Source organism: Indicator indicator, chromosome 18 (genome assembly GCF_027791375.1).
Source record: "Indicator indicator isolate 239-I01 chromosome 18, UM_Iind_1.1, whole genome shotgun sequence".
Lineage (NCBI taxonomy): Eukaryota > Metazoa > Chordata > Aves > Piciformes > Indicatoridae > Indicator > Indicator indicator.
Window position 1 is genome coordinate 17,399,624 of NC_072027.1, and position 26,754 is coordinate 17,426,377.

At 46.8% G+C, this 26,754-nt stretch overlaps 1 protein-coding gene across 1 annotated transcript in view; it reads right to left on the reverse strand.

The window, feature by feature from the left end:
- FNIP1 (folliculin interacting protein 1) overlaps nt 1-25,954 on the reverse strand; it is an 85,549-nt gene extending 59,595 nt beyond the window's left edge. The window contains exon 1 of the mRNA XM_054389176.1: nt 25,866-25,954. Within this exon, the coding sequence (XP_054245151.1) occupies nt 25,866-25,954 (89 nt within the window). The remainder of the gene's footprint in view (nt 1-25,865) is intronic.
- Nucleotides 25,955-26,754: the final 800 nt, after the last annotated feature.

Consider the following 26,754-nt stretch of genomic DNA (forward strand, 5'->3'; position numbering starts at 1 on the left):
TTCCAAGCCTGGGGAACTGTAAGCACCAACATTTGACCTCTCCTACCTTTTTGACATAGTGAAAGGAACGTGCTGTGCACAGTAACTTTCTTTACCTATGTGGCAAATGCATCCCTCCCTAAAGGTTACTGATGTCAAAAGTGACCTTTTTTTTTTCCTTAGGCATGCAATGCTGATAAATTCAGTTCCATGTATTATGTAAACATTTATTTACAGGAGTAACATCTAAAGTTTCCCTTCTACCTCAGGGTAACCTGATGCTCATTAAAGACAAGTACTTTGAAAGCAGACCCAGCCTCTGTCCAACAACTGACCAGAAAAAAATACTGGAAGGAATTTCTCTTCAAATGGAGACGGACTCAAAGTGAAGAGAGAGTAAATAACTCTTTAGCTAGAGCAGTGAATATTTATTGCTTGAGGAAGGACTTCAGATACTCAATGTTGGTTTCACACTGTCTCCATTCCCACATCCAAAAAAACGCTCAGGATTCTTTAGGATTAAATATGTATCATCCTCCTCTTTAGGTGTATGAACATCCTGCTTGCTGAGCTGGAACACAGGAGGTTAAGCTTTCAAAACCAACATCTCACTGTCCTCAACAATTTAGAATCAGATGTTCTGGTCACACCAGAATGTTTACAATTCCAAAAGAAGTGCCTCATTTACCACCTAGGCATAAGCTGGCTTTGGCATGGGAGAGAACACTCTCCATCTCTTTGAAAGGGTGGAGGCTTCTTTTTGTGTGTGTGTGTGTGAATTGGAACTTGGAAAACAAAGCTGCTCATAATCTCTAGCTTCAGAAAAACACTTCAGTTGAAAAAGTAAAGTGATCAAAATCTCCTGCCTTAGCTCATCAACTTCCAGAGCCATCCTAGGAGGACACTTCAATATCCATGCATGTCCACCCAACTGCAGATGGGAAAGATGGGGCTGAGGGTGTCCAGCCACATTGAAGAGCCCAGAGAGTGAAGTACATCCCACTGATGGGGTTCTGTGCAGATCTCAATGACAGACTTGGGGCTGTGGCTTGTTCTTAAACACACATAAGCCAAAAAAATTAAAACAAAAATCCTTGAAATAGCATCAAAAAAGTTACTTTATTTATTTTCACAGACTGCATTGCATTGGAAGGGACCCTCAAAGATCACCTTGTCCAACCCCCTGCAGTCAGCAGGAACACCTCCAACTAGATAGGGCTACCATATCAAGTCTGATCTTGAGTGTCTCTAGGGATGGGGCCTCAACCACATCCCTAGGCAACCTGTTCCAGTGTTTCACCACCCTCATGGTCAAGAATTTCCTCCTTACATCCAACCTAAATCTCCTCTGCTCCAGTTTCAAACCATTGCCCCTTTATCCAAAAGCACTTCTGAAAACGTTTAAACCTGCTGCAAAGGCTCACAAGCACCTTTTGGCTATAAACCATCTGATTTGAAACTGAGCTGACAACAGTTTGCTCCAACCACAAGCTCACAAAGTACTGAAATGGTTCCGTTTTGTCCTCCGCTGCCTTAATGAGGTTTTTTTAACCTTTCTCCTGAAGGAAGGCTTCCCTCACTGTGTGCTGTAAATACACACAACAAAGAGCTTGTGAGCAAGCCAAGAAATGTTTATTGCTTAGTAATGCAGGAAGGTAAGAGCTGGAAGCCACACTAGACCCCAAAAAAAAAAAAAAAAAAAAAAAAAGAGAAAAGCAAGTAGGATTTGATTTGAAATCCACCTAGAAATCCTTGGATACCTTTTCTCTACAAAATACTCGCCTTGGTAGGATGACAACTGAGCCAGGCTTTGACAGAAAATGTGCTTTCAGTGCATTTTTCTATCACTGCAAGAAAAATTCCACTGAATTCCTCACTGCTGGAGAGGAAGAGTGGACAGTGTGGAAGCAGCAACCCTCTGTACACAAGCAGAGCACACACATGCATACCTGCAGGCACCAGAGATATGTGCACGCAAACAGAAGCCCAGCCAAAGGTCAGCAAGAGCCCAAATGAGGAGGAAGATCACTGCCAGCAGCCTGCAGGATTTGCAAACCCTAGACCTCAGGTTCTTTAGAGGAAACCAGATTTTTAAATATTGAAGGAAGCACTTTTCACAGACTCCCAGAATGGTAGGGGTTGGAAGGGCTATCTGGAGATCAACTCCAACTCCCCTGCCAGAGTAGGTTCACCTAGAGCAGGTTGCACAGGATGGTGTCCAGGCAGGTTTGGAATCTCTCCAGAGAGATTCAACAGCCTCTCTGGGAAGCCTGCTGCAGTGCTCTACCACCCTCAACAAAGAAGTTCTTCCTCATGTTCAGATGGAAGTTTCTATATTCAAGTTTGTGCCCTTGTCCTGTCACCACTGAAAAAAAAGCCTGGTCCCATCCTCCTGACACCCATCCTTTAAGTTATTAGTAAACATTGATGAGATCCCCCTTCAGCCTTCTCTTTTCCAGACTAAAACTCCCCAACTCTCTCAGTCTTTCCTCATAAGAGAGTTGTTCCAGTCCCCTCAGCATCCTTATAGCCCTTATCTGTACCCTCTGCAGCAAGTCCCTCTCTTTGTTGACCAACTCAAGAGCTGTAAACGTGGTTGCTCTTGTGATAAGCCAAGCCACGCTGGGAGGGCTCCCCAGTGCATCACCAAAGATATTTCTGTCAACAGCTTTTTGTATTTAAATTATGGGGGAGGAGTGAGAGAAATGGGCAGTGATGCGAAGAAGGAACCAGGCATCCAAAAAAGCAGCGCAATATAACAAAACAAACAAAAAACCCCAGCAAAAAAACTAAAATTAAAACAAACAACAAAACCCAAAACAACAAAAACAAAGAAAACAAAACCAAACAACAAACCCAACCCCAAAAAACTACCAAACCAAAACCAAAGAGCAGAGAACCAAAGCTTCCAAGCTCTCCACAGAGAGGAGTGTCCCTAGCAGCAGGAGGTCTCATGACTGGAATAAACTGTCTCTATGGGCAGTGCAAAGGAGCATCAGCATAACTAGGAATCTGCCTGGGAGCATTCCTGGAGGGGATGACATGGAACATTATCTGTCTTTTAAGAACATGGATGCTGAGACTTCAGCAGATTGACTGTGCCTTCACTGCTGTAACTCTTGAAGTCATGATAAAAGATGCTTAAAATGAAAAAAAAAATTAAAAAGCAAGAAGCAAAGTGAAAAATCTGATGCATGGTTAAGCTACTGGAACATTGGTGTTTGTTTTGTATCTCATTTCCAGTCTCCTATAAATAAGAGATGGAACAAACCTCCATAATACCAACTGGTACTGCAAGACAAGAGGGCATTTTCCCCCAGCCAAACAGCTATTTTATTGTGAGCTCTCGGCTGTGCAGAGCAGAATCATCTTCTGCTGCAGCTATTAAAAATCAAGTCTAAATGGCTCAGTATTGTGTGTGTTTAATGGAAAGTCGGGGAGAAAAAGGTTCCAAGACAAGTTGCTTTTTGATGCACACAAATCATTGCTGGAAATAAATAATTTTCTCAAGTCATACAGAATTGCCCAGCGTGGCTGAGAAGAGCTGTGTGGGGGAAGTCTTTGTTCCCTCCTTTACGCTAGGTTCTCCACTCCTTAAATCCACACAATCCTTCTGTTCAATCCTTCTGGTTTCCATCCCCTCTCCAAAGCATGAATGACAACACAACACTCAGTGACACACAGCATCCACCCCTGCCTAGACACAGAATCATAGAATTGTTTCAGATGGAAAAGACCTCTAGGATCACTGAGTCCACCCATCAACCTAACACCACCATGGCCACTAAACCATGTCCCCAGCTGCTATGTCCACACATTTCCTGAACACCTCCAGGGATGGTGACTCCACCACCTCCCTGGGCAGCCTATGCCAATGCCTGACCACTCTTGCAGGAAAGAAATTGTTCCTAATCTCCAACCTAAACCTCCCTGGAACAATTTAAGGCCATTTCCTCTCATTCATGAGAGGAACATGAGGGGTTCAAGCCCACAGTTAAGCTAATTCCACCCATGAAAACCAGCACCTATGTCACATCTGAGTGACCGCTGCTGAGAATGACTAATACGATAAACAAGTGACTGCTTCACAGTGCTAGAGAGAACAAACCCAAACTCACAAGGATGCATCAGCTGCAAGGTTTGCAGAGGTAACTCAGTGGGCAATTGATGCTTTTAATTTTGGAGACTGTGGATATTAACAGCTGACAGAATGAAAAGAATGTAAGATAGAAGGCCAGGAAAAAGAAGACATCAGAGAAATCTCTGTATCTCCACTATTGCTATCAACTCTAATAATAATAGTATCCCCTTGATTGACTCCTGTTGTAACAAGAGCACTTTGGTTGAGGAGGGGAGATGTAGACTAGACATTAGAAAGAAATTCTTCACAGTGAGACTGGTGAGACACTGGAACAGATTGCCCAGGGAGGCTGTGGGTGCCCCCTTCCTGGAGGTGTTCAAGGCCAGGTTGGATGAGACCTTGAGCAACCTGGGCTAGTGCCCCATGGCAAGTGGGTTGGAACTAGGGGATTTTCAAGGTCCCTCCTTCCACCCCAAACCATACTATGAATCCTAACATTTTCATTTTCTTTAATAGCCAAACACTGAATTCCATGTATTTATCTTCAGCTTGAAGAGTCTTTTATATCCCCTGATGTACTGAGACTCTCGGTATTTATTTTCCTGATCTTGTCAGTGACTGTAAGGATCATGGCAGTTCTCTTTTCTTTTTACACAAGTGAAAACTCAATGCATTACTTCAGGAGACACAAAACACAAGCTTCAAAGTGCGTGAAAAAACTGCTGGTGTACTCTAGCTACACATGACACACCACGGGATTTCTGCACCAACATTGTGGTTCAGAAATAAAATAATTAACTATAAATAAGCATTTATTTTATTTACCAGATAGAGCTAAAAAGAAATAACTATTTTTTTTAAAGACCAAACCCCTAGAATGTTGACAGCTGCAATTTTTTTATGTCATGTTAATTTTTAACCCGTGAGCTGTTTTAGGGTGGGTGATGCTATGCTCAGGGTACCAGCAGGCAGCAGGTCTCTGCCTTCTCCTGGGCTGAGCACAGCCCCACGCCACTGCCAGCCTGACAGCAGGCAGGCCAGGATGACCTCTGGTGGTATCTTCAACCTAGGAACACTGCACCGTGGAGCACCCAAACCAGCACCATCAGGTCTAGTGCCAGGGTATGACAGCAATAAAAGCACCTGCTGCAGACCCAACCATCTGCTGCACAGCCCAGCACATCCCACTCGCTACCTGGGAGGCCACCACCGTGTCAGGGTGGAGGTGGCCATCTGCTTCTGCTGATTAAAACATCCTGTAATACTTGTTTTGTGAGTTTTATAAAGGGGAAAAAATATTGCCTTGGTGGTGAAAGTCATGGAGTGTGAGCAGGCAGCATGGGGACTGGAGCATTCCTTGGCTGTAGGCCATGTCCATCTAATTGATTAAGGAGGCTCTGCTCATGTCTGAGGGATAACTGAGAGACCAATAAATCTCCACACAAGTATTTGCCACTTGGAGATGGAAAGCAGCTGCTATGGACCCTTTGCAATGAGCTGTGAGTTTAGTATTACAATGAGTATTAAAAATATCAAGAATCCTCCCCAGACCACTCAGAACTTCTCTGCTCAACGTTTGCCTTTCAGCTCGATTACCACCAGTGCCAAACGCACAAGGGCTACAACTTCAGGCTTTCACAGAATGGTAGAAAAGGATGTCAGGAGATCATCCAGTCCAATCCCCCTGCTAAAGCAGGGACACCCACAGCAGCTCACCCAGGATCACAGTGTCAGCTGGGTTTGGAATCTCTCCAGAGGAGATTCCACAACCTCTCTGGGCAGCCTGCTCCAGGGCTCCAGCACCCTCACACCAAAGAAGTTTCTCTTCATGTTTACATGGAACTTCTTATGTTCTAGTTTGTGCCTCTTGCTCCTTTTCCTGTCACTGGGCCCCATTCTCTTGCCCCCCACCCTTTATCTCTTAGCTGAGCATTGATCAGATCCCCTCTCAGGCTGCTCTTCTCCAGCTCCAGGGTTCTCATCCTTTCCTCCTCACAGAGACATTCTATTCCCTTAATCATCCTCATAGCCCTTTTCAGCTATGTCATCCTGAGCACAAACTCAAATCATTCCAATTTCCCAAAATTTTGTCCATTACTTCCAAGCCTTCTCTTCTCCCCCACCCCAGGTCCCATTTATCTGCACAGACAGCATTGCTTCAGCCGAGGCTTACGTGATCTTTTTTACCCCTGGAAAAAACCCAAGCAGCAAAACTGCAGCTGTTCAGGGTTCCTTGGAGAAGGAGGAAGACAGATGTAAGTAGTTACTCTCCACAGATTCACAATGCTCAGAGCCTGAGCAGCATTTTACTCTGTCCCTCATGTGACTGTTTAATTAGGTGTTGATTCACTCAGTCATGAGACACAAGGAAACAGGGCTGCAAGCCCTAACGTCAAAGAAAAAAGTAATGCCTGTTCTGCCAGTTTCTGTATTAGCAAAGCACAAAGGGGACATCCAGTTCTGAGAAGCAAAACTCGTGTTTCCTTGCCCATAAGCCAAACCATCAAATCCCTTCAACCTTTCCATATGAAAACAACAAACAGATGAACTATTTGGGAGTGAGATGCTTGTGAACTCCACAACTATTCACCACTGTAAGAGTTGAGACCAGCTTGAGCATGGGCAGTGTGAGCTCCTGGGCCAAGCTCTGCAGCCCTGTCAGCAGGGTGTGCCCTCCCAGTTGGTAATCCAGGTCCAAGCTGCTCCAGGATACCCTGCTTCCTTCTGGGATTGCTTTGGTTGTTTGCTTTGGAGAAAAGACTACAAGCTGCTTGGCTAGGGCTTTACTCCTGGTTGTTAACTGAATTTCTTAGCTGCCTTGTTACAAAAAAGCTTCTCTGTTATGGGGTGTGGTTGCCACAGCAACAGGCTGTTAAAAATATCAAAGCCATTTTGAGCACATGGCAAAGCAATTTCACTAACCCTCTGTGTTTGGAACAGGAAAAGCTGGCGGACAATTATTTATATGTGTGAGGTTCAAGCAAGGTTGGACACAGGGATAAGCCCAAAATGCTGCTTCCAGCCTAAAACCTGCTGCTGTAGAAGACTGCAGGGAACTTCAGCTGACTGTCTTAGCAGGTCACTTATCAAGCCAGTCACAGCAAACAGAGCAGTTGGGGTTGGAAGGGATCTTAAAGATCTAGTTCCAAGCCCCCTGCCAAGGGCAGGGACACCTCCCACCATCCCAGGTTGCTCAAAGCCTCATCCAGCCTGGCCTTGAACATCTCCAGGGAGAGGACATCCACATCCTCCCTGGGCAACCTGTTCCAGTATCTCCCCACCCTCACTGTGAAGAATTTCTTCTGAATCTCCAGTCTAAATCTCCCCTCTTCCAGCTTCAATCAATTCCCTGTCATCCTAGCACTACAATCCCTTGTAAAAGGTCCCTCCTCACTTTTCTTGTAGGCCCTCTTCAGATACTGAAATGCAGCTCTAAGGTCTCCCTGGAGCCTTCTCTTCCCCAGGCTGAACAGCCCCACCTCTCCCAGCCCAGGGAAGGTGCTCCAGCCCTTTGATCATCTTCATGGCCTCCACTGGACCAGCTCCAGCAGTTCCATGGTGTTTTTTCCAACAGTGACATCTACACTCAGTGTGCCATGAAAATGCATTAAACACCGAAAGCTTTTTTCCTGAAGAAAACTCCCCTAAACCTTTGAGTTGTGGCATTTTCAACCCTGTGTTTGTTGTCTTAGCCTCCCCATTTGTATAGATTTTAGTTCAACAAATAATTAGGCTCTGGATTAGGAACATGCCTAATGCTGAGCACATGAGCAGTGTTGTTACTTCCATGGTTAAAGCAAGCAGCATGGCTTTGGAGTGCTCACTTGGCCTTATTTCCCCCTCAGATCTCACCAAAACCCCATCTCAGTTCCACAGGAACAACTGCAAACCAAAGGCAGAGGATGATTTGTGTAAAACAAGTGCAACAAACCCCTGTCTGTGGAATGAAAGCCCTGCCTGGTCTATCCATAGGTGATGCTCATTTGTACCCACTAAGGAGAGACCCTCCCCATGAATCAACAACCATTTGACACCACTGTGTTTGGCACCTTTGATCTCAGCATCCTCCAACACCTTCTGCAGTCCAGTGTGATGCCTGCCCCAGTTCTACCACTCTTCTACACACAGAGCAGTTACTTAGAATCATTTTGGTTGGAAGAGACCTTTCAGATCATCCAGTCTAACCATTCTCTAACTCTGCCAAGGTTGGTGCTAAACCCTGGCCCTCAGCACCACATCTCTGCCTCTTTGAAACACCTTCAGGGATGGGGATTCAACCACCTCCCTGGGGCACCTGTGCCAGTGCTTGAGAACCTTTTCAGTGAAGAAGCTTCTTCTACTGTCCAACTAAACCTCCCATGGTGCAACTTCAGGCCATTTCCTCTCATCCTACCACATGTTAGTAGGGAAAAGAGACTGACCTCCACCTGGCTCCAATCTCCTTTCAGGAGGCTTTGTCTGTGGCAGCTCTGTGCTTGGCAGTCTTTAACCAATCTCCTTAGTCAACCCTCAAAACTACTGAGAAGCTCACTGCACACCTCAAGTCTACTGCCAGGCTCTGAACCAAAACCATTAGGGACACTTCCACAGATCTACCAAATCACGTTCATGGATGCCTAGGTGGACTGGATCTATCCTCCAACTGCTTCACAGGAGGGAACACTTCTCTAAATTGGCTCCAACCCAAGGACTGAACATCCCTCCCCTACTGGCTCTACAAGTTGGACAGGCCCCTGCTTAATTTGTGGAAGGGATGAGATCTTGATTTGCACAGCTATTGCAGGAGCCCCAAGATGAGTGTGAGGAGCCCAGGCTGCTCAATTCTCCAAGGGAAGAGTCATGCTCCTCAATTGTTTTCCAAATTAAGCATGCAAAGGTGACCTGAAACTATTTCAGGTAGGTCTATATAGAGCAGGCAGTAAAGACACTGCTTGACTTCACTTTTATGTAACTTGTAAGGACATGAGGACAAATAAAAATCAGATGCTTGGGCAAGCCACGTGGCCACAGATCTTCATTTAGTATCTCCAAGAAATTCAGACTGGTGGAACAATGGAACAGCCTGGCACCTATCAAACCAGTACCTTCACACTGGGAGTTCCTCAGTGCTTTGGTTCTCCAGAGCAGAAGACCACACAAGCTTAATAAGAGTACTTAATGCTTTTAGGTGTCAGCCAGGCAGTGGTCCCTCTGATTTTGAAAGATTGCTCAGTCTTTAAACCAATCTTAACAGAGTGCTTTACTGGGTTTGCAACAGAGTGCTTTGCTCACTGCCACGGTGACCTCTCTACTTTCAGATTTTCTGCTGTCCCCTCTGGTTTTCTCACTCTGTGTTCACAATCCTGGGTTTTTAAGAATGCTAGGAATGGAAAATACAGGCTAGGCCTAGCCATTGCCCTGCAATGATTCAACAGCCTCCAAGGTTGCCCAGGAAGGTTGCGGGTACACCCTCTCTGGAGATGTTCAAGGCCAAGTTAGATGAGGCCTTGAGCAACCCAGTCTAGTGGAAAGTGTCCCTACCCATGGCAGGGGGTGGGAACTAGATGATCTTTAAGGTCCTTTCCAACCCCAACCATTCTTTGATTCTATGAAAAAAAGCTTTTCAATCCAATTATTCATAGAAGAGGAATTTCCTACTGTAGAACAGCTGAACTGGTCAAGTCTTACTGAAAACTCTACAAGACAGATACCTGCAAGCTCTGAGCATGACATCAGCTCCTGTGTCTCCATCTACTGCTAAAATCTTGATTTGTGACCAAGAAAGTGCAGGGCCAGCTCGGTGTGCCCTGCCTGGGTATCAGCACAAACACACACCTTCCTTATCATGGGACTGAGCTGGAACACACAGTCCAAAGCAGCCCTGCCTCCTGCAGCAGAATCAACAGAAGCCCTTGATAAACCCTGCATTGTTGCAGTGGGAGAGGTTGTACTTAATCAAGATATCTGTAGTGGACGTTCGATAAACCCCTTGTTGCTGGTGGCAATGGACTTGAGGGAGAGCTCCGGAGCTCCAGACGCTGCCAGCCAGCACAGCCTGACAGCCACTTCTGACCAGCTCTGATCAGCCCCACAGCAGCTCTTGCACCTTCTGAAGTTCACACATCAGTCTCCCATGAGCACAAGGAACACGCATTGTTTCCTCTCTTTCCTAAGGAGCAGCAGACTCAGCTTTGCTTTCTCAAAAGCATTTTCTTGCCTTATCTCTTTCTACAGAGTCACAGATTGCACTGGGTTGGAAGGGAGCCTCAAAAGTCATTTTGTCCAATCCCCCTGCAGTCAGCAGGGATAGCTCCAACTAGATCAGGCTGCCCAGTGCCACATCAAATCTCATCTTTAATAATCTTCCCACATCCCTGAACAATCTGTTCCAGTGTCTCACCACCCTCACTGTAAAGAACTTCCTCCTGAAGTCCAACCTACATCCAACCTGCTCCAGGTTCAAACCATTGCCCCTCATCTTATCTGCACAGGCCCTTCTAAACAGTCTCTCCCCAGCCTTCCTGTAGGTCCCCTTCAGATACTCAAATGCAGCTCTAAGGTCTCCCTGGAGCCTTCTCTTCTCCAGGTTGAACAGCCCCAGCTCTTGTAGCCTGTCCCCATATGGGAGGTGCTCCAGCCCTCTGATCATCTTTGTGGTCTCCTCTGGACCTGCTCCAGCAGATCCATGTCCCTCTTGTGTTAGGGGGCCTGCATCTGGATACAGTTCTTCAGGGTGAAGTCTCACCAGAGCAGAGCATCAGAATCACCTCTCTCCATCTGCTGGCTATGCTTCTTTTCCTCTCCCCATTTAGCCCTTCCATGTGAGCATCTCTAAGATGTGGGAACTCAAAGCAGCCTAGAGCTGCAGGTACCCTGCTGGGACCAGAACAGCACCACGTGAAGCTATTTATTCTGCTGCATCAACAGGAAAGAAGGGCTCACGTGCTGGACAGCAGTAGCTCTCAATGCCACCAGCACACTTGGGACTGGGTTGTTTGGGTGGATTTTAGTTCTTTTCTGGAAAGGAGCTGTTGGCAGAGCAATCGCTCGCTTGGCTCCTCGTTTCCCTTTCCCCTCCTCATGCTAGTGCCTGTCATCTGAGGTGACACAGCAGCAACCCCAAACAGGATGCACCCTACTGCTTGTGGCAGGAGGAGGAGGGGATGGTGCAGCACCCAGGGGAACCCTGCAGAGAGAAGAGGCAGCGCTGAGGTCTTCAACAGGACAAAACTAAGAAGAGAACAGAAAAATGGAAGGGAAAGTGAGCAGGACTTTAGCTCTCTTCTTCCTCTTGCTCTCTACAATTACCTAAAAGGAGGTTGGAGTGAAGTGGGAGCTGGTCTCTTCTTCTTAGATCAGGTGACAGAATGAGAGGAAATGGCCTGAAATTGCGCCAGGGGAGGTTTAGGTTGGAGATTAGTAACAATTTCTTTTGTGCAAAAGCGGCCAGACGTCGGAACAGGCTGCCCAGAGAGGTGGTGGAATCACCATCCCTGGAGGTGTTCAAGAAATATATGGCCATGGCAGCTGGGGACATGGTTTAGTGGCCATGGTGGCATTGGGTGATGATTGGACTGGGTGATCTTTGAGATCTGTTCCAACCAACACGATTCTGTGAAGCTGTGGGTGTAAATACTTAGTTTCTAAAGCAGATCACCAAACAGCAGGGACAGTGATGAACACTATGAGGTTCAGGGAACACCAAGCAGAAAGAATTCTGTAAAGTATCCTAATTAAATCACAGCAGCACCAGCCAGCTGCTTCCAGCTTCACTTGCACATATCTTTGTAAGTTTCTGAACACAGGGCAACTCCAAAATGCTCATGATACTGACTTTGCACCCAGCATTTCCAGCCTTTTATTGCTGTCCTTAGCAGCTCTTGTCATTCATGTCAGACCTTCCAAATAAGAGCCCACTGCACCGCGCTCTGCTTTAGTGCCACGATGCAGAAGGTGCAGCCAGACCACCTCCCAGCCCTGGCACTGTCTCTCCCTGAGCAGATGCACCAAGTGCTGGTCTCCAGCTGCCTGCACCCCACTGATAAATGAAGATCCTTTTCTTGTCCACAAGAAAAAGAAAGTAACAATTACAGTTTCTGAAAGTCTCTGCATCTCTTTTGTTTCCAGCTCAAAACCCATTGAGTCACACCCAGGACACTCAGGACTTCACAGGACTGGGCCATTTGGTATTTCCCTTCAATTCTGAGTTTCTCTTCTTTTATATTGGAGCAATTTCTTCTCAACCTGCCTGTTCCCCATACAGTTTATTTTAGTCTGTTTTGGTTTGGGTTTTTTTTTTCTGTCCATACAGATGAGAACAATTATCATTAGTGACCCTTCCTTTATCTTGCATGGTTTTGTCTCCAGTGTGGGTGTGATATAGTCATCTCCTGAGTGTGATTTCATTGATTTGTCCTTCTAGTTACTAACAGAAAAAAGCAAGCCCAAACAAATATCAACCAAAACCTCAACAACAAAAACCCTACCACCTGGTGTCTTACCTTCTGACTCTGATGTGAAAAGATGTCTTACCCAAACACAAGCTCTCTAGCAGTTCTGTGAGCATTCTTCAACTGAAAAGGAAATCTGATCATAGGATCATAGGATGTTGGGGGTTGGAAGGGACTTCCAAAGATCATCGAGTCCAACCCTCCCGCCAATCTATCTTAAGATGGAAAGATTTTCAGACTAACCAAAACAACTCGTTTGAAGATCACAGAACCACAGAAGGGTGTGGATTGGAAGGAGAGTTAAATATCATCTAGTTCTAACCCCCCTGCCATGGATTTCTCCTTCTGGACAAGGTTGCTCAAGGCCCCATCCAACCTGGCTTGGAACTCTTTCAGGCTTGCAGCTTCCACAACTTCTCTGGGCAACCTGTTCCATTGCCTCCTTACCCTCAAGGGGATGAATTTTCTCCTAATGGCTAATCTAAACTGAGCTTCTTCCAGCTCAAAGCCATTACCCCTCATCCTATCACTACAAGCCCCTGTAAAAAGTCCCTCCCCAGCCTGGAGCCCACTTCAATACTGGAAGGCTGCTCTAAGGTCTGTCTGGGGCCTTCTATTCTCCAGGCTGAACAACCCCAACTCTCTCAGCCTGCCCTCACAGCAGAGGTGCTCCAGCCCTCTGACCACCTTTGTGGCCTCCTCTGAACCTCCTCCAATAGTTCCATGTCCTTCTTGTGTTGGGGGCCCCAGAGGTAAACCACGAGAATTTAAAGCAAGTAAATTAAATCAGTCTTGTGCTAAAGTGATACTTTGGCTTACCTGAAAGTTTGCTAAACATTTCTGTTTATTATATAAAATTACAATTCCATTACTGTCTCATGAGAATCTGTTTTAAGTTGCTTTGCTTTGATTTTTTTTTTTATTTCTATGCTTTTTAATTTTGTCTGCTTTGGATAAAGAGGGGTCATGAGTTCATGATTAGCATCTCTTTTATGACTAGAAACTTCACCTAGTTAAGAAACCAACATGCTCCTTTTCACAGCTGTGTAGCCCTCCGTGCTGTCAGTAGAACAATTTCCTTTTCTACTAAGAAAGTAATTTCCAGTAACTCACAGCAGCTGAAATATGTTTAAGTACTGAAAAAAAAAAGGGGAGGAAGAAAGAAACAATCACCACCTTTTTCTGTCTAGTTAAGGTCTAAATCAGAGTTTAGGCTGCCTCTAAATAGAAACTCAGTTCTCACTGGGAGCCAACTCACTGCCCTAACATTTGAGGCAGTTCTTTAACTCTGTCTTAAGGGGTAATATTGTTAATTTTCCTGTAAGAACAAGAAAACTCTGGCAGACTTCATCCTTAACAGCTTCTCAGATGTTCAGATAACGTCATTCAGCTGGAACAAGCTTCTGAGAAGGAAAGCATGCTCACCCCAGGTCTTGCAGCCTCTCTTCCCCACACACAGCTTATCAAATGCACCTGGTTTTCATTCACACCTGAACTAACATCAGTTTTCTACCAGTTTTTGGTATCAAGTTTCACAAAAAGGGGTAAGCAAACCATGCAGCCAACTCTCCAAAGGGTAAGAACGTTTTCTAGGTAGGTCTTCAAGGTGGTGGTGGGGGGCAAAAAGGAAAAAATACAAAACCCTACAAGAATCTCATTCCTCTTCTCTAGCTCTTCCTCAGCTAACTGCTCACAAGAACATCCTTCTGACTTACCAACCTCTCACACAGGAAACCACAAAGATGATCAGGGGGCTGGAGCACCTCTGCTACAAGGACAGGCTAAGGGATCTGGGGGTGTTCAGCCTGGAGAAGAGAAGGCTCCTGGGACACCTAATAGCAGCCTTTTAGTACCTGAAGGGGGCTACAAGAAGGCTGCAGAGGGACTGTTTGCAAAGGCCTGCAGTGAAAGAATGAGGGGCAGTGGTTTGAAATTAGGCAAGAGCAGATTTAGACTGGATGTTAGGAACAAGCTCTGCACCGTGAGGGTGGTGGAACACTGCAACAGGTTGCCCAGGGAGGTAGTTGAGGCCCCATCTGTGGGGATATTCAAGGTCACGCTGGACAGGGCTCTGAGCAACCTGATCTAGTGGAGGATGTCCCTGCTGCCTGCAGGGGGGTTGGATTAGATGACCTTTGGTAGTCCCTTCCAGTCCAAACCATTCTATGAATCTATAGTTAACCCCAAAATGGCAGACTAGGTGCTGAGCCCACAGTCTTTGGGGGCCTGGCTTTTGACTTGGGACAGTGCTAGGCACAGAATTGCATGAAGCAAGAAAATGTGGGGGTGTAGTAGATAGTGTGTATTTTACTACTAGCTAGAAAGCAAAATCATGTGGCAAACAGATTTTGATCTCCTGGTATTCACAGTAGTCCAGGACTGTCCTTTTGGGTCACACTACAGCTGCACTGTGAGCAAGCTGTGAAGACATCTGCCTACTGCCTTCTCCTGGTATCACAGAATCACATACAACGGTGGGAGGTGGAAAGGGCCTCTGGAGATCATCCAGTTCAGCCCCCCTGCTAAAGCAGGGGCACCCACAACAGCTTGCCCAGGATCACAGTGTCCAGCTGGTTTTGGAATCTCTACAGAGAAGAAGACTCCACAACCTAGAGAGGCAGCCTGCTCCAGGGCTCTAGCCACCCTCACAGCCACAAATTTTCTCCTCCTGTTCACATGGAACCTCCTGGGTTTCAGTTTGTGCCTGTTGCCTCTTGTCCTGGCACCGAGCACCACTGAGAAGAGTTTGGCCCCATCCTCTTGTCCCCCTGCCTTTTACATAGTGGTATCATCTGTTGTATGCCCATACTCTGGTTGTCCCCATGTCTGTTCTGACATGCTCACTAGAAACACAATGAGGTGCAGTCAGCTCAGAGCTTCACAGGTACTAATGGGCAGAAGGCATCCTACAGCACATACAAGATTTTCACTGAAGCTAGAGAAACTCAAGCACACTTGGACTTCTGCTCTCGTGTTCTCCACCACACACAACTGAAGTGGATCAGAAGGTGTAGAAATTACTGAGGGTAGCAGAGACCAAGCACAGCACTGCCCAAGACACCATCCCACCAGCACCAAGGCTATAATAAAAAGCAAAGAAAACACCCAGCAAAGCAGCTGCTCCTGTGGGCCACGCTCAAACAAACCAACAATATCCCTCCTCTTTCCTCAAGTGCAAAATGACACAGGAACTGGGGTGAAGACTCTGCTCTGCCTTGAATGGGCACAATGCCAGGACCTCAAGTCAGGGCTGAACCCAGCTCTAAGTTTCTTCATTTATCAACTAAAACAGATGGCAGAGAACTGCAATTTGGCTCCTGTTTCTTTCCAGTTATATATCACACAAAGTGAAAGGGTAGAGGGTTTGTGGTACCATCAGAAGTTTTATGTTTTGTTGACAGTTTGGCTGGACATTTGAAGACACTGCTAATGAGGCACACGCAGACCTGGAGGAGTATCAAATACCATGGACGCGCAGGGCATGAACTGTACCTAAGCTAAAGGAAATACGACTGCTTCTGTCATGGCTTTGACTCATTTTAGGCCCCAAATCCCTGCTAATTATGCTGTGGAAACATCCTGCAGAAAGAGAGAAGGCTCAGTGCTGTGTGACAGATCATTTCCACACTTCCAGCAAAGGCCACACCTCCCAGACCCACACTCACTCGACAACGGATCACAGGGAATTGTTGGGTTGTTCCTTGTTGAGGCTGAAGTGGGCATGAGGTGTTTACAGCCAAGCTTGTTGCTGCTTGATGACACTGGCATCATGGAATCAGACAAATATTTTGGTTGGAAAAGACCTTGAAGATTATTGAGTCCAACCATCACTGCAACACCACCATAGCTATTAAACCATGTCCCCAAGTGCCATGCCCACACATTCTTGAACCCCTCCAGGGATGGTGACTCCACCACCTTCCTGGGCAGCCTATTTCATCACTGCAGTCCTTGGCCTGTAGACATTGGGGGTTCTTTCAAGGCCACAGTCTCAAAGACAAATAATACCCAAAAGCTGAAGGATACCAAATTATCACCACAAAAGCATCAGGCAAGACTGTTGAAAACAAAGAGTGTATACATGTAGTCAAAATGCTTCAGTCCAAATGTTTCATCCCTTGCAAGGTAAGGGCTGTGAAATTACCTTTTCAGAATCCTAAAATGGTAGGGGTTGGAAGGGACCTCTGGAGATTGAATCCAACCCCCCTGCCAAGGCAGGTCACACAGGAACACACCCAGACGGGTCTTGAAAGTCTCTAGAGAGGAGACTCCACAACCTCTCTGGGCAGCTTGCTCCAGGGCTCTGGCACCCTCACAGCAAAGAAGTTTCTCCTCATGTTGAGGTGGAACTTCCTGCGTTCCAGTTTGTATCCACTGCCCCTTGTCCTCTCACAGGACACCACTGAAAAGAGACTATGCCCTTCTTCTTGACATCCACCCTTCAGATATTCCTATACAGCAGACTTTGTAGAAGCAGATGGTAGTGGTGGACGCAGGAGTTAATACTCTGTGTGCAGCCTGTGTAGTATTTTGTGCTGCAGTTCACATGTTTGAACAAGCTTCCCCACAGTGCATTGTACTCTGAATAATAGTATCTCCAGAAGCTATCAGTTGCAGAGAAGAAGAAAAAGGTCAAACTTCTGCACGTCTGCATAAGAATTGCCACAATTAAAAGCACCAAGCAACAGTACGAGGCATTGTTGTAAAAAGAAATCAGTCCTTTTGGATACAAAGGCTCTATAACAACCCTTCTCACTTCTCTGGAGCAGAATACCTTGAAATGGGCAGGCATTTTTAGAAGCAAGTGGTTTGTCCTGCAGAGAGAACTGCCCCTTGGGAGTGGGATCCTCGAGGTCACGTCCCTCCGGCACAGCAGGATCACACGTTTGCTTTGTGCAAAGGACTGCTTCCCATAGTGAATTCTTACTAGTTGGTGTAAGGTGGAGGAGCTGAGGCATTAGCAAGTAATTTCCAGATGAATAAAATGACTCCCTGTCTGGAATGGGCATAACTTTGTTTTCTCCTCCAGCAGTATTTTATAGATGAAGGTTCTCTAGCTACACCACAAATGCCAAACGTTCTAGGACCTCAGAGCCAAATTCTGCTCTTGAAGCCCAGCACAACCACGCTGTAGATTTGCTGGTGCAGCTGAGCCCTGGATTTTAACTAACCTTACTCACAAACATGTGATCTCACAGACATTCTGCTCCAGATGTAGCAACAGGAGGGAACACAGCCTCCGAGCATGCAACCACCACGTGCGTTACTTTCCACTCGTAAAACGCGCTTCTGAAGTGGTCACCTCCAGCACCCAGCCAAAATTACAACACATGGTTCAGGCTCCAAGTCACACTGGACCAGTTTGTCCCTGAGCAGAAGCCTGAATTCATCCAAGCTGTCACCGTGAGCATACCCAACTCAGAAGAATACACACAGCAAAGGACAAAGCCCTTGGAAAACACAAGAAAGATAATCTGTAAGTCAACCCCAAGAGGGCAAGGTTTACAACATGAGATGTGTCCACACACCTTCAGCCACCAGAAAACAAATGGTGGAATCATATCAGAAGAGAAGACCTCACGATAGACAACTACGTAAATACATCCCATGCTCTTGGCTCATCTTCATGCCCTTGTCACCTCGTCTGGAGAACGAGGTTTCACACAGCACCCCTAAGCTTGCAGAAACACCTTCTTTTGCTCTAGTATACCTACACAGAAGCCATGGCAAGAAGCCAACCTACTGCTCCTCACACAGTGGAGATTTCAGGCCAGCTCACTCTGTCTCCACAGAACAAGCAGGGGAGGAGGGCTCATCTTAGCCCTCAAACCCATGGGGAAGAGGGCAGCAGACATCTCTGCCTTCCAGGGGGAAAGCTGCTACAATTGCCTGTGTGGCACACACCATCAGAAATCCAAGAAGAACTCAAATGAAAATCAAAGGATTCACCTGCTCAGTTGGCAAGATCCAGCCTAGCACCATGACCTGAAGGTCTAATCAGCAGAGACCCCAGTGCTTGAAAGACACCACATGATTCACTCACTACAGGCACTCAAAGAGATTTCTAACTTAGAGGAAGGAGTTGAAAAGCTGGAAGGGGAACCAAGAAAGTGACTTCCCAGAGCAGTTCAGTGAGGTAGAGGCCACAGACCATCCTCAGACAACCCGTGCCATCCTGGGGGAGGAAGTGATATTGCAGGCTGGGAGGAAGCTGAGCACGCATTGACGGCACCAACCTCGTGATGTCCACTAACAGCAGTGTGATCTCCTGACACCAAGTTCTCAAGGCACTGCAAGATCCCAACCACCACAGGAGATGCCAGTAAGAAAGGCAACAGAAGGGAGCCTTCAAGTGTGCTCCTTCAAAAAAAAAAAAAAACAAACAAACAAACAAAAAAAAAAACCAAAAAACCAGAAAGCTTTTCCACTCCATGATCCCTGGATCCCTGTTGCACAGGTGCTGGGAAGAAGACGAAGTGAAGAGAGGGCCAAGCCAGGTCTGTGCCCATTAGGGCAGAGAAAAATTTTCCAAGGCACAGTCAGGTAGGCACAAGCACCTCAACCCTTTTGAAGTTACGTGGTCATTCACATGCACCTAGCACGACATGGGTACTGATCCCAGTTAATTCCTTTGGATCTGAGGATAAGGATGGTTGACCCTCTGATCTGCAGCTCCTTCAGGCACTCTACAGACTCAGCTTGCAGCATTGCCTTGTTCAGAGCTAGGATATCATTTTGAAGGACATTCTGGATCTTCTTGCAGCAACACATGCTTACCTGGAGAAGCACTTGGAGACCTAGGGAACAGTATCAGAGAGGGATTGGAGTGGTCCCTTCAGCAGAAACTGTCAAAAGCTTCTTCATGCTCCAGGGGTACTTACTGGAACCTATCAATTTGCATGTCTCCACTTCCAAGATGAAAGTTGACTTAAAGCACTGGAAGGTAGACAAAAGCTCAGACGACAGGAAATGCAAAGCAGAATTTGGCAGAAAGAGGTACTTCAGAAAACAGCCATAGATGTCAAAACACAGGCCAAAGTCAGCACAGCCTGCACATAAATCAAAGTGAAAGAGTCCTAAACCTTGCTGCACTCCAGCTAATGAACCCAACCAAAAAGCCAGAAACTTCCAGGAGACATGGACTGTTTTTAATAAACCCTAAAACTTAAGGGACCTCTAACAGGCAGAAATTAGCTTAATAAAAATAAAAGATCATTTTGGATGTTTAAGAATTTGAAGAGTCTTGTAAAATCCTGGCACAAAAGGTTTTTTAATTAATCAGGTAACTGGAAAAGATGAAAAGCTGGAGCTATTGCAAAACAAAGTCCAGCTAAAGCTCTTTTTGAAGATAGACTTTGAGGTGGTGAAATTCCAGGAATTTTTACAACTATTGGAGAAAGTCTTGCAGAATGCCAGAAGTGAACAAAGATAAAAAAGCCCGACCATTTCATTAATAGCAGGTTTTGGTCAGGCAGGCTTGATGTGCTGAGAGTACTGCTGAGGAACACCCCAAATACTGGGTTCAGTTTTGGGCCCCTCACTACAGGAAAAATTGAGGTGCTAGAGTGGGTCCACAGAAGAGTCTGGAGAACAGGGCTGCTGAGGAGCTGCTGAGGGACCTGGGGTTGTTTAGTCTGGAGAAAAGGAGGCTGAGGGGAGACCTCATTGTTCTCTACAACTCCCTGAAAGGAGGTTGGAATGAAGTTGGGGTTGGTCTCTTCTCCCAAGTAACCCAAGCTTCAAGTTGCACCAGGGGAGGTTTAGGTTGGAGATGAGGAACAATTTCTTTCCTGTAAGAGTGGTCAGGCATTGGAACAGGCTGCCCAGGGAGGTGGTGGAGTAACCATCCCTGGAGATGTTCAAGAAATGTGTGGCCATGGCAGTTGGTTTAATGGACATGGTGATCTTAAGGTGGAAGTTGAACTCAATGATCTTAGAGGTCTCTTCCAGACAAAATAATTCTTTGGTTCTATGATTCTCCAAAGCCCTGTGCAGTGCTGTGAGCATAAGGAATCTGCTCACTGCATTGCTCACAAGGCCTGACACAGCCTGGCAAGGGATTTGCTCCCCTGGGTTTGGCCAGGCTGTACAGAGAGCTACCTGCAAAGCCTTGACTGGATAGAGTGGGCTACCCTGTTAGCTGTGGAAGGTTAATTCAGTGAGAATTTTGGCAGAAGTTTTGTCAGATCATTGTTTAAGCTCTCTCCCAAACCTCAGCCTGATGCTATTATTGTCCAGACATCTGTCTCTGAACTGCTTTGGCACATCATAAAGCCAGAGCTTCAAAATGGAAAGGAACATGGCAGTCTGTGGTGGCTCCCCCTCCTCTCATCCCAGGAGGAACAAACACCAAGCAGCTCCTCTAGCAACACCTCATCATTCATGTCACTAGTGTTGGCCACCTTCAGAAGTAATGTGAAGACTAACCAAGAAGTTTTGTGGGTAAAACTTTGACTGAAAACAATCAATCAATGCATGTGAAGACAACTTTCATGTTCCTCCTTCACCTTACTCCAGCCTCTGCTTTCAAAAGTCCCCAGCAAAACGTTGTTGATGTCTCTGAGTCTACCTGAGGAGATTGGTTGCTGATTCAAGAAGCAGTGATGCCTTTGTAAGAAAGCATACACTATTTGTACAGCACAAGGACACAGGCAACTGCCTCGTGAAGCATCTTTCTGTCGTTCTAACCATTTCCAGCTCTTGGTTTATTGCAACTCCCTCAGTGAATCCCTCTGCCAAGAATGATGTGAAAAGAAACAAATCACAGGATACCAGATCAAGTCACTGCCATGGAGAATAGAAAGAGCCTGGCCTGATGAGGGATACTTGCCTAGGTAGACTGCAGGTAATATATTACATTGCCCCCATCCTTAGGGCGTTTGTATCTCAGGACCCTGGCAAAATCTTCCCTCAATAAAGGAGCAGCACATACTAGAGAAAGACCTTAAAAAACCCCACATTTACAGGATGACCAAAAACAGTCTTCTCCATACATAAAGAGAAGAATGTTTTTTATTCCTCTGTCTTCCCACTTGGCAAACTGTACTTATCCTCAGAAATACTCAGGGAACCAAAGCAAACCCCTGAAGGAAGAATGTGCCCAAAGATCCTCCACACCGTTGGTAAGACTTGAAACTGGAAGGGGTTTTCAAGCTTGAGCAATTACCACCCAGCTGTACCTCTACAACAGGTGTTTTAACAGAGCAAACAGTTTGCAAACATGGCTGGAATGCCCCTCAGGGTGAGATGCTTCTTTACAGCTCCTTAGATTAAAAAGAGACACTGAGACTTTTCCTGAGCTGTAGAGCAAGAGAAACTCCTAATTAATAACCCCTCTTATCCCCCGGTGAAGTGAGAAGGATGTCTAGAGATACAAGAGAAGAAATACTTGAACTTTATACATAAGATGGAAAGAAACACCAAGTTTCCCTCCTGCATACCAGCCCAAAATGTCCCAGTCCCATAATTCAGTACCATGGGATCGTGCAACAGGTTAAATGTTCTCCAAGTCCAAACCTCCCTCGACAGACACACTCTGCTGCAGTCCATCCAGCTGTATTTACCACTGGCAGTACTGCCCACGTATCTCAACAACAAAGATCTAAAGCCTGAGACCTCTCAGGTAATTTTCTGAGCTTTAGGCTCCTTTTGCTGAACACTTTTTGAACAAAAAGTTGGTTAAGTGATTAGTGTTTAGAAGCTCCCTCTTCTCCAAAGCACGAAGGCAGGCCCCTAGAAAGCCAAAAGAGAAGTAGCAGTTCAAAGTTGCTATCTGTGGCAGTCAGTGACTTAAAGGTGGAGTAGAATTCTTTGTGTGCTCTCACTTTTAGCAGAAATGGGTGGCTGCTTCTGCTCAGTTTTTGTAAGACTGTTTCCAATTTACTGGGCAAATGGATCAGAAAGTTCCAGAACAGCCTTCATTTCTTTGCTGTTGAAAAGTGTAGATACATTTTAGACACCTACAGCAGGCAACTGATGTGAACATCTTTAGGCATTTTTACAAGAGGAATACTTTGGTGCTAAAGCTCTAGGAAACAACATATCTGAAATGTCACACTCCTAATAACTGTAACAGCCTGGGCTGAGCTCTAGGGTCACCAGCAGCTCCAGTGCCAGATGCTACAATATGGCCAAGAGCTCCTATTTATAGTAAAAGTTGCCTTCAGGGAAAATCCACTCACGTGAGGATTATTTGCAGTAGACAGCAGTTACTCTACACCTTGGAACTCAAGGGTTTGTCTCTCTCTCTAGCATACCTGCAGGTGTTTCTCTGTTTCTTGTTAACAGATTCTAATCACTACAATGTTGAATATTTTTGTTTGCCATGGAACTGTCACAGCTGTACAGATTTCAGACTAAGGGCCAAGCCTGCCAACTGCCCTTGGTTAAACTGAAGAGCTAAAGTAGAAGTAAGTAGTGGATCTGTTGTGATTTCCTAAGGCTTCTTCGGTAGAATAAACTGCTTATATATTTATTTATTAAAAAAACAAAATCAAACCAACCAAACAAAAAAAACACACACAAAAAACCCCACAAGCTGGTACATCAGCAAATACTTCACAGTTGCTACTTACTGCTCACATCACTAGAGCCTTTAACATCTAGTTCTGAAGGATTCTACATGGTCTGGCTAGAGCCAAACTGAAAATTTAACACACCCCCACAGCACAGAAAAAGCTTCTGGGCAGGAAAAAAAAAATCCCAACAAACAACTAAACAAAAGATGTTTTCCCTGGAAAAGTATTACTTTCAGTTTTCAAAGTGGTGCAAGCTCAGATTAAGTGGAATTTATGTCCTGGTAACAGTCACAATAAGCCTGATGGAAATGGAAAACATATTCATAGTCAAAAAAAGAATGAGCACCAAAATCATCCTGAAGTGTTCTGCCATCCTGATGTCACCACCAGAGTGCTTGGGCTCCTCTCTTTATTATTCACAAAACACATTAAGAGATTTTATGGTTGTTTTTTTTTTGTGCTGTTTTACATTGCCTCCTCAGTAAGAGGACTTCACTTTATCAGAGTGAAGACAGAAATAACAGCACTGAGAATATCTGGAAAACCTTCTGTAATTTAGAATACAAAGAGGTAATAATTTAATCAACCCGTAAATACAACCTTGCCCCACTGAAATCGATGAGGCTGATGCCTTCAGGTTTACTGCAACCAGAGGGGGGGGGAGGGAGGGAATCAGAGCTCTAGTTTCCAGTCTCTGAAGACCCAGCTGTAATATAGAGCAGTCTTTATTCTGTCTATGATCCAAAAGTTTCAGTCACTGATCAGACCATACACAGTGAAGACTAACTAAAGACTTATTATCCCCTTTTGGAAAAGGAAAGCAGCCTTTAGGCAACATGCCTAGAGGGCATCTGTATTAGTCTTCAGAAAATAATACTTGGCTCTCCTAAGAGTCAGGTCTCCCACCCTGCCAGAGCCTTAGTCAGAAGAGCCATCAGCTTCCTCCTGGGATTTTATACCTGCAGGTCTGCCAAAAACAACAACTGCAAATTCACTAGTTGGTGGTTGAGAGTTCACAGCAGAAAGTGAAGCAGCACCATGTAAACGGAGGAGGGAAGAACAGACAGAGGAACAGATCTTGTTTAAATTCACATCCAGTTTGGCACAGAACCATGCAGGTGAAGAGGAGATCTCGTGGAGCACTTACTCCTGCTCGTTTCACCGCAAGCGTGATCCTCACATTTCTGCCCCAGGGCCAGCAGCTGTGGAATTAACCACCAAGCTCCACACAGACCCATCACTAACACATGTCTTAACAGAGGGGGAAAGGCAAGTTAATTACACAGAGCAGTCTTAGGGCCTCTTCCACACCAAGGGGTCTGATCCCAGGGTTAAGCTGATTTAGAAAATAAGGTGACACAGACATGAAAATGACTTGTCTCTTTAATAAGATCATTTTTTAAAGGAACACCCTCACAGTGACTAGCAGCTGTGATCAGTGTCTTTAGAAGGTGCAGGCTCCAGTTCAAGTTCTAGATTTCAGGTCACATCCAGGAGTATGTCCTGACTCCATAATGGCACAAAAGAGACCCATCAATATTCTGAGAAAGCTGTGATGCTTTAATTGCTGCAGAACACTCTTAAACCACCTAAATGGCATCATTGCAGTTAAAAAAGACTATCCCACTACACAAAATTGAGTTCATCAGTCAGAGATCTCCCTTTACAGAGCAAGCCACAGGCTGATCATTTGTAGGCAATAAATTTCCAGGCAGAGGGTGGGAGGGGAGCTTCACCACACTGTTAGAAGTGTTTCAAGAGGTGCATAACTCTTACTAATGAAGCGTATTGGATTTGCATCCAACTTGCAAACTGCACTTTAGAGTGATTTTGCAGGTTACTGCGAAATCTTCACTACTGCCAGGGCTAGGAAGGAGCACATCACTTTGGAGCGTCACCATTATGCACTGGTGGAATTGCACTTATTTTACAGTCACAAAAAACTACCTGTTTCCAAGCAAACCAACCCCCGAAGAGGCCCTGGGTGATTTCTAGGCCCCGGCGCCTCAGTGAAACCTCTTCCAACACTGAATCCCCATGAAGGACCGAGAATTGAAGTCGTCACCAAAACCCCACTGAAGGGTTTGGTGAGCCCACGTCCCACCCGACCGGAGGGGACTAGGAATAGGGCTTCTGGAGAAGGGCTCCCTTTCCTGCCTCCCCTGTTGTGCTTGGCACCTCTCGGCGGATCCAGTTTTGTTGCGGTCAGAGCATGATAAATTTCGCCAGAAACCCTACACCTCTCTTGGCAGAGCCCAAACCTTCACGTTTTCTCTCTCTTTCCTCCACGTTTCTGAGGTGTCTCCCTGGGGATCGCCAGCCGCCTGTCCGCCCCATGCGTAGTGGCGTCTTGTCCCCCCATGCCCGGCCTTCAGCATCCCCAGAGAGAACCGTGAGGGGCTGGGGTCCCACACCCGACCCGGGGAGGGAGGCAGGAGGAGGCGGGGGCCGCGGCTGATCGCGAAGGAGTGAAACCCACAGGAAAGCAGCGATGCGCCGTCATGGGGCTGAGCCCCCGAGGGGTGGCAGCCCGACCTAGCCCTGGGGTGAGGCGACCCCCGAGAGGAGGCAGAGTGGCAGCCCCGACGTGGCGGCCCCGGGGGGCTCCCATCCAGCGCCCGCCTGGGGGGCCCGGGCTGGGGCAGCTCGGAGCTCCCGCGGCGGGGGTCGGAGCCCGGGACCAGCGGTACGTGCGCGGCTGAGGGGAGCTCCGGAGCCGCGGCAAGCAGCACAGGCGTCTGCTGAGGAGAAAGAAAGGGGGCCACGGCCGCTCTTCTCCGGCGCTGGGCAGGCAGCGGGGAACTCGGCGCACAAGTTGGGCTGAAGGAAGGAGGAGGAGGGCGGCTCCGTCCCGCTTACCTGAAAACGCAGTCGTCCCGGGGGTCCCTGGCCGGGGAGATGAGTCCGTGCTTCTTGTTGAAGAGCTTCTGGAAGAGGGTGGGCGGCATCTTGGGGAGCCGCCGCTGGCCCCCGCCGCCGAGGCGCTGGGCTCCGCGCAGCGCCGTCCCCTCGCCGCGGCTAGTTCCGCCCGCCCGACTCCATTCGGTGTCACAGTCATATGACAGACATTAGTCACCCGGCGCTGCCAGCGGGGAGGGAAGGGAAGGAGGGACGGCGGGGCGGGCCGACGGCCGCTGACTGGCGGCGGCCTCACGTGGGGGGAGCGGTAGCCGGAGCCCCACGGCTCTCCGTGGCGCCTCACCGAGACCCGTTTAAATCTCTAGCCCCGCTCGCCTCCGCGGTGCTACGAGGGAAGGCGTCTGTTCCCCGCTCACCACGGCACCCCCGCCCGCCCTGGGCTCTGTGGGGAACGGGGGCTGGGCAAGCGAGGGGCGGCGATAACACGCCGGTGCTTTGTTTTCCTTCTGCGGAAGACAGGAGCACCAGGAAAGCAAAAGAGAAGTCCAGGCATCAAATCTGTCTTTATGCTGTAGCCGGTGTTTAAGGGGCTTTCCGTGCACGGGTGCGGCAGGGACAGCTGATTCTCTTTACCTAGAAAATCCGGCTCCTGCCCGTTTTCCCTCCCAGGTGCATGAAATGATTCTCCCAATACTTCAACAGCATAGCTCAGAGGGGCTCAATTCACATAGAAACTGCTTTTGGAGGAAGCAACAGTTCACATCAAAATAGCGTTTAGGATGTAATATCCAGCTGGCAACTCCAGAATAAATACATAAGAAAAAAAAAAAAAAGAGAGAAAAAAAAAGTGTGGTGGGTTTTATGAAAACAAAACGATCTGTGGATCTTG